Source organism: Ictidomys tridecemlineatus, chromosome 2 (assembly GCF_052094955.1).
Source record: "Ictidomys tridecemlineatus isolate mIctTri1 chromosome 2, mIctTri1.hap1, whole genome shotgun sequence".
NCBI lineage: Eukaryota > Metazoa > Chordata > Mammalia > Rodentia > Sciuridae > Ictidomys > Ictidomys tridecemlineatus.
In genome coordinates this window covers 72,718,786-72,731,018 of record NC_135478.1, presented here as the reverse complement: position 1 = coordinate 72,731,018, position 12,233 = coordinate 72,718,786, and the positions used below count along the sequence as shown (strand labels likewise).

Here is a 12,233-nt window from a genome sequence, read left to right as displayed (position 1 = left end):
TCTCAGAGGCTGATGCTGCAATTGCATGACCCTGAGATTATCTTTCTAACTATTGTGCCCCAGGTGCCTTGATTGCCTCACCCTGGTCTTGGTCTTGTTTGATTTAGGGCTTTGGGGGCTTATAGCTGAAAGTTCTAACTGGTAAGAGTAGGAGAGTGAAATTTAAGGAAAGGATGGACAAGAGGGACCCAGAAAAGAAGATAAAAAGCAGTTGCTCTGTTTGGGCCAGAGCAATATTATATAATAATAGTGTTTTAGCCTAATATTAAAAGAATTGTCCTCCAGCAGGGTACATTAGTGCATACCTGTAATCCCAGTGGCTCAGGAGGCTGAGGCAGGAGGATTGCAAGGACATTCTCAGCAATTTAGTGAGGCCCTAAGCAATTTAGTGAGACCCTATCTTAAAATAAAGTGAGCTACGGATGTAGCTTAATGGGTTCTATCTCCAGGCAAGAAAGAAAGAAGAAAGAAAGAAAGAAAAAAGAGAGAGAGAGAGAGAGAGAGAGAGAAAGAATTGTCCTCCAACTTTGCAATAGTAGTTACAGTAGTTATTTAATTTTTATGGTTTCAGGGACATTATGGGTAGTGATGGTGATGTTATTTATGTAGATATAAAATTCAGCATATGTTTTTGTGTCTTAATTCTACTGTTTAACTCATATTTATTTTTGTTTTTGTTTACTTTGTGTGTCATAGTCTGATAGTGGTGTGTAATTCATTTTATTATAACTGTAACTGTGTTTCTATTTATTGCAGTTATAAAGATTTTGGTTTCCTGGTTTGGATTGCTATATTATTTGATGCATTTGGTTTCACAGTGCCTTTTTTTTGTAGTTATAGAGGGACATTATGCCTTTATTTTGTTTATTTTTATGTGGTGCTAGGGATTGAACCCAGTGCCTCAGCAAGCACTTTGCCATGGAGATACAGCCTAAGCCTCATCACAGTGCCTATTAAAACCACAATATAGTCAGTTTGTCCTTTGATCTAATCTGAGATTTTCATACAGAAATTTAAGTTCTTTTTTGTATATATATTATTTTTTGTTTTGTTTTGGGTGGACACAATATCTTTATTTTATTTTTATGTGGTGCTGAGAATTGAACTCAGTGCCTCACGCATGCTAGGCAGGCGCGCTACCACTTGAGCCACATCCCCAGCCCAAAATTTAAGTTCTTTACATTTTCCTTTTTTAAAACATTTTTAGTTGTAGATGGACACAATACCTTTATTTTATTTATTTATGTGGTGCTGAGGATCGAACTCAGTGCTCCACGCATGTGAAGCAAGCACTTTTCCAGTGAGCCACAACCCCAGCCCTACATTTTTCATATTTATTTACATTTGGCTCACTTTTTACATTTTGTCTAACCATTATTTATCTAATTTTTTGGGGTTTGACATTGTTGTTTATGATTCCTTGCCATTTCTTCTCTATTTACATCTGTGTGGAAAACATCTAATACACTTCCTGGTTCAAAACTTGATTTTTGCTGTATATATTATAGTTTTTTTCTTTTATAATAATAGGTTAATAATTTATATTATTATATAATAATTTATGAAATATACATAAACTTTACATTGAAAGTTTATATGAAATTATACTATTTTTAGAACAGCTTTTATCCTCTTTTTTATATTAAAAAAAGATTTAATTTCTTGCTTTCTGCTCTCTTTCTTCTTCCCTGGTTTTCACTGCATAATCTGAGGTTAAAACTCCTATTTAAAAAAATCCTTTCTCATTTTTTTCTTTGCATTTTGTTTGTTACCATAGCAACGACAATTATTTCAACTTATCAGTATCAAACAGTCTCTACTGAGTGGTGTTTTTATTCAGTTATCTCTCTATCTTTAGTTAGTTCCAAGGCTCATTGCCAGTTCTTTTCTTTCATTTCATCATTCATGAGTTTCTGATTCATATCTCAGTGATTTATTGAACAGTTCTAAGCATTTTTGCAGAAAAGGGAGGTAATCGGTAGTGTATTAGTCAGAACTCTAGTGGTTTCAAGTGACAGAAACCTAACTCAAATTGACTTAAGTAAAAAAGAGAAAGTCTTGACTCATCATCCTGTAAAATCCAAGCTCAACCAAATACAGCTCAGACTCTGGCATCAGAAAATTGTTCACATCTTTCAGTCCTGCTTTCCCTGTCTCACCATTATGCTCAAACAACATTTCTCGTGTCATAGCATGTTAGGGCCCAAACTCACATTTACTAACCTAGCACCCCAACAGAAAGGAACACTTCTTTCCCAGTAGTTTCTACAAAAGTCTGAGTTGAGTATCATTGGCCTAGATCAGGTCACAAATCCATCCTTTGAACCAGTGTCAGTGATTGGAAAGCTCTGGATCTCATTATACATTTGGAAGTTGGGGTTAGTGTCAGACCTTCAAAGGACAGGAGAAGCCTGGAGTGGTGGCACAGGCCTGTAATCCCAAGAGTCTGAGACAGGAGGATGGAGAGTTCAAAGCCAGCCTCAGCAATGGTGAGGCGCTAAGCAACTCAATGAGACCTGTCTTTAAATACAAAAATAGGACTGAGGATGTGGCTCAGTGGTGAAGTGCCCGTGTTCAATCCCTGGTACCAAAAAAAAGACAGGTGAATGCAGATGGGACAGTTCACTAAAGAAAAAGGTTTGTTGCCACCAGGAGGAGAAGTTGTTGATGATGGGCAGTCCAAAAAAAAAAAAACAAACAGAAGTCTATTGTTTTCCAATATTTTGCAAATCTGTGAATTGTCACTACTTTGGAAAGACAACAAGGAAGACATTCAAGTAGCCAGCTGGCCAGTCAAGCAAGGCCTTATGCTTAATATGGTCTCACAGTGTCCCAGAGTCTAGTTCTCAGCTTCATTCTTCCAGAAATGTGTTTCTATCAGTGTGACTAGATGACTGTTCCCTTCAGACCTGGCTCATGCTGCCCTGACTCAGCAGAGACTCAATCTTAGATTGAGTTTAGACTCAATCTTAGAATGAACAGTAATTGCCACAGGACCTGAATAAGACTGTCCACTAGTCAGGGCACTTTCCCTGTCAGAAAAACCACAAGCAAAGATAAACTCTAATCATAAGGCTTCTTAATGTTCATGGAACCAGACAAGGGGAGTTCTTTAGAAAAAAAAAATAGTAGTCAGATGCATCATGTCATGATAGTATTTTTGAAAGAAAAATCCTTTTATTCCAGTTAACTCTCATAACAATAATATCTTACAGTTCGTCCAGCCTTAAGTTCTATATCATCTCAGTGAATTTCTATGCAGTAAGACTAGTCTCTTCCATTACAGTTCTGAAGCAAGGAAATTATTAATAACAGAGAAGTTTAATTGATGGTTTTATACTTTATATATTCACTCTCAATTACATTTTTATTCTAAAGTAACTTGGGGCTAGGGTTGTGGCTTAGAGGTAGAATTCTCGCCTAGCATACATGAGGCACTGGGTTCGATCCTCAGCACCATATAAAAATAAAATAAATTTATTTTTTAAAAAAGAAGAAAAAAAATAAAGTAACTTGGCCATGAGAATCAGTTTTCCATTTCTTCAATTTGAATGTTTCTTTAAAAACATATGTGTGTGTGTGTGTGTGTGTGTGTGTGTGTGTGTGTTTAAATTGTAGATGGACACAATACCTTTATTATACTTATTTATTTATTTTTATGTGGTGCTGAGGATCGAACCCAGGGCTTCACATGTGCCAGAAAAAGTGCTCCACCACTGAACAACAACCCCAACCTTGAACTTCTTGATTAGACTAATTACTTGCAAGTCTGCACAATTCCAGTAATTCATTCAAATCCTCACAAAGCTTAACATCACCTTAGTTCAGAGCACACTCTAAAAACTGTTTTATTTTGTAGAATTAGAGTCCAACTGTACTGCTGCTGCTACGGTGGTACCAGCAGGATTCCCTAAGGCTCCTGGTAGGTAATGTCAGGCCTTGATGGCTCAGCATTTTTTCCTCCACTGAAGCCACCACTAATGGCATAATCCAGTACAGCCTGTGAGTAGAGCCCACAGCCATTGCCACTATAGGTTCCATGTGGCCATCATCCCTGGCATCAGGGATGCAGCAGCAGGTGAACCTGCTTCACTGACAATGCTGTCCTAGACACAGTTCTCATTTGAGGTGCTGAGCTGGTCAGAAGGGCCATTCAAGAGGCACAGTTTTGTCATCTACAAAGCATCACAAGGGCATTGTGGTTCAGTGTCTAAAAGTATGAAACTCTGCCAGCGTGGTAGTTTTTTCAAATGCCACAAATGCTGGATAGATAGTGAGAGGACATGTTACAAGGAAAGAGATTGGTATATGCTAAGGAAAAGGAAAAGGAAAATAAAAAATAGTCTGGCTTGTACATGGAAGGCAAGGAGGGGGAAAGAGATCAGTGTGGAGGGGTGATCAGCAAAGATCTCATTCCAAGTATAATGTTGGACCATTGACTTGCTTTAAGAAAGGGAGGAATGGAGTTGGGGGTGTAGCTCAATGGTAGAGTACATGCTTGGTATGTGTGCTATAATCTATAACACTATATATAACACTATAATCTATAACACTAGTATGTGTGCTATAATCTATAACACTATAGCACCAGGAAAAAAAGAAAGAAAGAAAGGAGAAAAACAGGTTGTTTTGTTATGCTATTATGGGAAAATTTATTTTGGTAGAAAAAGCAATTAAAGACCCGCAACACTGAAAGCAGAGGAGTTAATAAAGGCCATTGTCAGGTAGCTTCAATTAGTGAGTTGATGCAGCAGCAGGTTTAAACCAGCAGAGTTGTAGTGGGGATGAAAGACTATGTATATGGGCTGGGATTGTGGCTCAGCGGTAGAGCACTTGCCTAGCACAGGTGGGACCCGGGTTTGATCCTCAGCACCACATAAAAAAATTAAATAAATAAATAAAGGCATTGTGTTGTGTCCATCTACACCTAAAAAAAAAAAAAAATAAATATTAAAAAGAAAGACTATATAAAACACTGCTTCTCAAAATCTAATATGCATATGAATCACCAGGGGAGCTTGTTAAAATGCAGATCCTGATTCATGAAGTTTGAGGTGGGACCATAGATGCTGCATTTCTAACAAACTTCTAGATAATGCTGATGCTGTTGGTATAGAGATCACACTTTGAGTAGCAAAGATTTCTGTATTAATAAAATAGAATTTACAGGAATTTGTGATTAGTTAGGTGAGGGGACTCAGAAATGCATTGGCAAACAAGTGTTCTACCACTGAGATATGCCTCCAGCTTAAAATGTATTATTAGAAAATTAGAGCCAAATTTCCAGCTTGTATCTGGGTGAAGGTTATGCTATCCACAGATACAAGATGTGGAACAGGTTTGGGTGGGGTAGATAATAAGAGATAACATTTATTGGGTACACAACATAATATGTGCCAGGCTCTTCATGTATGTTGTTTTATTCACTCTGCACACCACATTTATAAGGTAGGTATTATTGTAATCCCCTTCTTAAGTCTAGGGAAACGGAGGCCAAGGTCACATAGATGGTAAGTCAATCAGCTGAGATTCAAACCCTCCAGAAATCTAAGCACAGAACTCATGAAATTAATCATTGGTAGTTTTGGTATGTGGAGCTGATGCACCTGTGGGATGTTACATGGAGCTGTCCAGTCTAAGATACTATGCTAACCCAGAGCTCAAGACAGATTCTAAGCAACAGTTAAAGATATAGGAGAAATTAAAGCATTAGAGTAAGGCATTAGATAATCCAAGGAGGGTCACAACCTACTCCTTCAGAATGCTGTCAGTCTTGTTTCATTTTCCTTTTGCACATATTTACTACAAAGACGGAATCTGACAGTATATTTTTCAGCATTTTAAATAAACTTTTTCCCTGTTTGGATTTTGTGCCTTTTTTTCCCCTCTGATTCTGGCCGACAGGATCTTGCTAAATTGCTTAGGACCTCACTAAATTGCTGAGGCTGGCCTTGAACTTGAGATCTTTCTGCCTCAGCCTCATGAGTTGCTAGAATTACAGGCATGCACCACCACCCATTATTGTTTGTTCTTTATGCCTAACACTTACCAATTTACCAGTTTGTACAGGGTTTTTTGTTTGATATTGAGAATTGAACCCAGGGATGCTCTACCATCAAGTTATATCCCCAACCTTTTAATTTTTATTTTTAAGAGAGAGAGAGAGTGAGAGAAAGAAATATTTATTTTTTAGTTTTCGGTGGACACAACATCTTTGTATGTGATGTTGAGGATTGAACTTGGGCCGCACACATGCCAGGTGAGCGCGCTACCGCTTGAGCCACATCCCCAGCCCCAGCCTTTTAATTTTAAGACAAGGTCTAGTATGCCCAGGCTGGCCTCAAACTTGAGATCCTCCTGCCTTAGCTTCCTGGCACTGGGATTATAGGTATGGTCATGGTGCCCCAGATTGTGTCCCCTCCCATCTTCTCTCTCTACCCCATCTACTGTAATTCATTTCTCTCCTTGTTTATTTTCCTATTCCCCTCACAACCTCTTACATGTGATTTTGTATAACAATGAGGGTCTCCTTCCATTTCCATGCAATTTCCCTTTTCTCTCCCTTTCCCTCCTACCTCATGTCTCTGTTTAATGTTAATCATTTCCTCCTGCTCTTCCTCCCTGCTCTGTTCTTAGTTGCTCTCATATCAAAGAAGACATTTGGCATTTGTTTTTTAGGGATTGGCTAGCTTCACTTAGCATAATCTGCTCTAGTGCCATCCATTTCCCTGCAATTTCCATGATTTTGTCATTTTTTAGTGCTGCGTAATACTCCGTGGTGTATAAATGCCACATTTTTTTTTTTTATCCATTCATCTATTGAAGGGCATCTGGGTTGGTTCCACAGTCTAGCTATTGTGAATTGTGCTTCTATGAACATCGATGTGGCTGTATGTACGCTCTTTTAAGGTCTTCAGGGAATAGTTCGAGAAGGGCAATAGCTGGGTCAAATGGTGGTTCCATTCCCAGCTTTCCCAGGAATCTCCATACTGCTTTCCAAATTGGCCGCACCAATTTGCAGTCCCACCAGCAATGTACAAGAGTACCTTTTTCCCCACATCCTCGCCAGCACTTGTTGTTTGACTTCAGAATGGCTGCCAATCTTACTGGAGTGAGATGGTCAAGTTGGTTTTTGCTTATTAATTTTTCTGGATCCTAATGAACACACTCAATTTTCCAAGATCCTAGTTAACCATTCAATTTTCCACCTCCACTTCATATCTTTTCAGACCTAAGTCTTCTTCCATTATAATTTTGATTACTTCTTTCAATTGGTTTGCTGTTTTCCTTTGAGGGATATCTATAATTTGAATTCCTATGATGATCTTCATCTTCATCATCTTCTCTCTTTAAGAATTCCATCACTTTGTTCTATACTCTGGAAGTTTTTCTTATGTACATCTTCTACATTGCTTAGTTACTTTTGGAAGGAAAGTGACTACAACACTCGGAGCGACCAAGAGATCTTTATTGCAGCAGTGAAAAAGAAGAGAAAAGAGAGAGAGAGAGAGAGAGAGAGAGAACACGAACAAGAGAGAGAGAGAGCAACAGCAAGAGAGAGGGGCCCGGCAGGAGGGAGTTTTTATAGCCCAAATCTAATGGGGTCTCTGGGTCTGCAAGCTCCCTTGTTGGCACAAGGGGGGGGTTAAGTGTTCAGCCTTGAGCTGGGGGGGGCTTGGGCTTTGGGGTTTGAAGCAAACAGTTGATAAAGAACCAGACAGAGGGTTTGAGTGGCCAGGTCATCCTGCAGCTAACTTTGTTTGGCATACCCTGCAGACAACTTATTCAGCCTGTCCTGCACCTAACAACTTTTCTGTATCATTAAGTCTACTTTTTACTGCTTCGACTTTTGCTTTTACTTTATTGAGGTTTTAATTTCATTGTATTCTCCATTTATTTTGGCCTTTAAAAAATACATAATGTTCTCTTTTAATAGAGAATAAGAATCCGGTGTTTTCTAAAATTAGGTTCTGCCTCATGGGATACACACACACACACACACACACACATTTTTTGTACCAGGATTGAACCCTGGGGCTAAGTGCTTAACCACTGGATCACATCCCCAGCCCTTTTTATTTTTTATCTTAAGGTCTTGCTAAGTTGCTGAGGCTGGCATTTTTGCAGTCCTGCCTCACCTGGTTGGGATTACAGTTGTGCAACACTGCACCTTGCTAAATGTATTTTGAAGGAGTTAATTTTTGGCTCTAGTGCTTTGTTTTCTCATGTGACACATTCCCCCCACCAACCCACACAGGGTTGTTGTTTTTTTTGGTGTTGGACACTGAACCCAGGACCTCTCACATGCTGAACATGCACTCTCCCATTGAGATACACCCCCAGCCCCTCACACCGGGTTTTTCAAGGACTTGTTTATTCTCCTTTGCAACTGACTAGTTTATCTTTGTTAATATCTGAAAGTTCACAGTTGATGGCTATGAAGACCTCCCAGTTGGCCAAACAGGATTAGGGGTCTGCCACTCCTACTTTACCCTCCAGAGATAGCAGAAATGGTGCAGAGGCTCCACGCCCAGATAGGTTTTTTTTTTTTTAGTTTTTTTTTTTTATTGGTTGTTCACAACATTACAAAGCTCTTGACATATCATATTTCATACATTAGATTGAAGTGGGTTATGAACTCCCAATTTTACCCCAAATACAGATTGCAGAATCACGTCGGTTACACATCCACAATTTTACATAATGCCCTATTAGTAATTATTGTATTCTGCTACCTTTCCTATCCACTCCCAGATAGTTTTTTTCTAAATCTTGATGTTTCAATTTTAGCGACTTTTGTGTTTATATTTTATTATGTCTAAGTTTCTGCTCTTCTAATCTGGGTCTCAGTCGGTGATGTCTTTCTAAAATGTCTCAACTCACTACCCACTAACTCCTTACTCTTGTTTTGTATATCTTCATACTTAACAGCTTGAGTATTTTATTTATGTGTCTTCCCTCTCTAGAGGGTAATAATTTTTTTTTTGTAGTTTTAGATGGACAGCATGACTTTATTTATTTTTATAAGGTGCTAAGGTTCGAACCCAGTGCCTCACACATGCTAGGCAAGCCTTTGCCACTGAGCTACAACCCCAGCTCCTCTAGGCGGTAACTTCTAAAGGATGTATCCTTAAAAATATGGGAGACTCTTGACAAATATCTGAACAAACCTCTGGTTATTGGGTCCACTTAGTCGCTCATTTTGGTCCCTATATTTGTGTCTCACACTTTCTCGGTATGCAAATGTCTTTCTGCCTCGGTCCTGCCTTCTGTTTTTTTTCCATATCCAAAGGTCTAAGTTTATCGCTGTGTGAGACTAGGATTCGCACAGGCCGGTAGCGGGGGTGCCAGTGATTGGGGTGTCGGGCGTCCAGGCGTCTCACGTGCGGTCCCAAGTTCCTCTGGCTTTGTCACAACTTCATTCCGGGTTCGCACTGCCCCGTGTCTCTCATGGTGGGTTCTGTCTCGGGGCATCCGTTTCCTTCAGAGGCTCGGCTGCGAATGCACGTGACCGCACTGGACGACGCCTCCGCCTCCTCCGCCTACTTTGCTACACTGCCGCCGCCGCAGCCGCCGCCGCAGCCGCCGCTCCTGCCGCCGCCGCAGTGTTCCGCCCAGTGCTTGCCGCTTCCGCCGGTCCGCGAAGCCCCGCCCTCGCTTGTCGTGAGCCAATCCTCGAGCACGTCGCTTGTCCCCGCCCCGGCGCCCTCCTCGGCGCGCACCCCTCCCTCCGCCCGCCGGCCCGCCCGTCAGTCAGGCAGGCAGTCGGTCCGAGCGGTCGTAACCTCTCCAGTTCTCCTGAGCATTGCCGTCTTTCTTTCTTCCTGGTCAGCAACAGCGGCTGCACCAGAAGCATCGCAGTTCCTTCGGGAGGCGCGGCAGGGACTGAGCGGCGACAGCGGAGCGTCGAGCCTAGCGCAGCTGAGGCGGCGGCGGCGGCCGGGCAGCCAACATGGCGGCGGCGGCGGCGGCGGGCGCGGGCCCGGAGATGGTCCGCGGGCAGGTGTTCGACGTGGGGCCGCGCTACACCAACCTCTCGTACATCGGCGAGGGCGCCTACGGCATGGTGTGGTGAGTGGCCGCGCCCGCCCGCAGCCCCGACCGCGCCGGGACACATCACCGCCTGGGGCTCCAGCGGACGCAGCCGCGGCCTCACCCGCGCTTTGGCCTCCCGCGCCGCGACCCCAACCTAGGCTTCTTGGTCCACGCGACGGGGTTTTAGCGCGGGGTCCCCGGGGGTGATAGATATTTAGGTGTTGTTAAGGGCGTTTCCAGGGCTGCTCTCTTGCGGTTGGGAGGGGCTCAGCGGGTGGAGGTTAGGAGACCCACATACTCGGTCGCAAGCGCGGACTTTCAAGCCTGGACCCCCAGGAAGGGAACCTCGGCACCTCTTGTCCCTTAATTGTCTAATATCATGGCCTTCTTTTTGAAGTTCAGTTATAAACCCTGGGATGCCATCAGATGCTCGTCGATGGTGGCGGCGGTGTTCTTGAAAGCCTTTCGCCTCAGCCTATGTGCAGAATACCGAAATACTATTTTTTCTCCTTCCATCTCTGTTTACCGTGAACAGCTTTCATTAAGTACCTCCAGTGATGCTAATGGTGCTTTTCTGCGCACGCTTTCTAAAAAGCATTAGTGACACCAGTATTGGTTGCGAAATATTTCAACCTTGAAGTCTTTAAGTGGGTTTTAATATTGTGCTGTTTGCGTTTCAGGAAGGATAAGCCAGCATCAGACTCTCTTAACTTATTAAAAATCTGTTTGAGTTGGGCCTAATTGGACTTCCCTCTCCTTACTCTAAGTGAGCTCTTTTAACAGCATAAATGCATCCAGACATTTTAGCTTAATTATGGTAGACTTTTCCTATTAATGTTTGGTTTGGGGTTTTTTGTTGTTATTGTTTTTTGTGCTGAGGATTGATTTTTTTGGTGCTTTGTGCATGCGAGGCAAGCACTCTACCTCTTAATATTTTTAGTGGTCAGTATATAAAGTCTAAATGGTATTCTTATACAATCACATTCAAGCTGTCTCATCTTGATCCAGATCTCTCTAGAAACGATATTGTTTTTATTATAATGACCTAATTGTGTGTTTTATGTTGATGAAGACTTGTGGAAGTAGATTCTCTTACACCTAAATCTTGGGTCTCTATTGTATTAAACTAATTTATTGAATGCATCGTGGCAGGTACTGTACTACCTCCATTATTTAATTTTATCTGGCTAGCACCTTGTGGAAGGAAGACAGTGACAATATTCCTCTTTCAGGTAAAGAAGTATTTATAGGTGAAGCCATTCCCAAGGTCACAGACCTAAAGTCAGGTTTAAGTTTATATATTGATATCCTACTTCAAATGCTGCAGCCATTTTTCTACACCCAGCTTTCCTTAAATGGTATTAATAATAATTCAAAAGTTTAGCATATTTTACTGTTATGAACAAGTCTTTTTTAGAAATGCATTCAAATTTGAATGATCATAATTTTAGAAATGCCAAAGAGGGTATGTTCTTCCAAATGTCTTAACAAAATAGACAACATTCTTTTAAAAAATACTATGAATATTTTCATTTTCTTTAGGAGCAAAATGCTTCACAGTGTACCACTATGAAAATTAACTTGAACTCACAGGCTTAGGAGCCAAAAGAGATAGTAAATTAGGTCAGGCCATAGAGAAATAGGTCCTGAAACTAGTGGAGAGAAAGTACTGCCCAAAGCATCACTTCTGTGTCATATCTTATTGTTCTTGCACCTGCTGGTAAGTATTGCTAGTAAATATATCATTAATAGAGGCTCAAAGTTGCATCCTTTGGTCTCTTTCTAAAAATGAAATTTTTGAAATATGGTGTGAAGAAATTTGTAGAAGATGTCAATTTAAAGTTTTACCCTCACCCCATCTGAGAAGATACTTAAAAGTCTGAAGATTATTTAGATCTGGGAACTCTTTCACCCTCTACTGTCAATTCATTTGACCCAAGACTCCAGTTGAATTACCAAGTCCTCTTACTGTAATTTTTCTTTTCCTAAGTAAAATACAGATATAATTGGAATTTGAATCCTGGGTCCAGATGATAGCCTTTTATCTTCAGGTTGAAAATACACCTTAGTATTAATTGAATCATCTGCATTGCACATTAGCTTTTGATCAATGTTGATTAACAAGTTCTGGGTTTTTAGAGAGCTTCTTGGCTGAAATGTTAATATTTGAATAATAATCTCTTAAAAACTTAATACTT

At 40.8% G+C, this 12,233-nt stretch overlaps 1 protein-coding gene across 1 annotated transcript in view; it reads left to right on the top strand.

Moving 5' to 3' along the window:
* Positions 1 to 9,714: 9,714 nt before the first annotated feature.
* Mapk1 (mitogen-activated protein kinase 1) overlaps positions 9,715 to 12,233 on the top strand; it is a 79,274-nt gene continuing 76,755 nt past the window's right edge. The window contains exon 1 of the mRNA XM_078038845.1: positions 9,715 to 10,071. Coding sequence (XP_077894971.1) covers positions 9,953 to 10,071 — 119 coding nt within the window. The 5' untranslated portion in view covers positions 9,715 to 9,952. The remainder of the gene's footprint in view (positions 10,072 to 12,233) is intronic.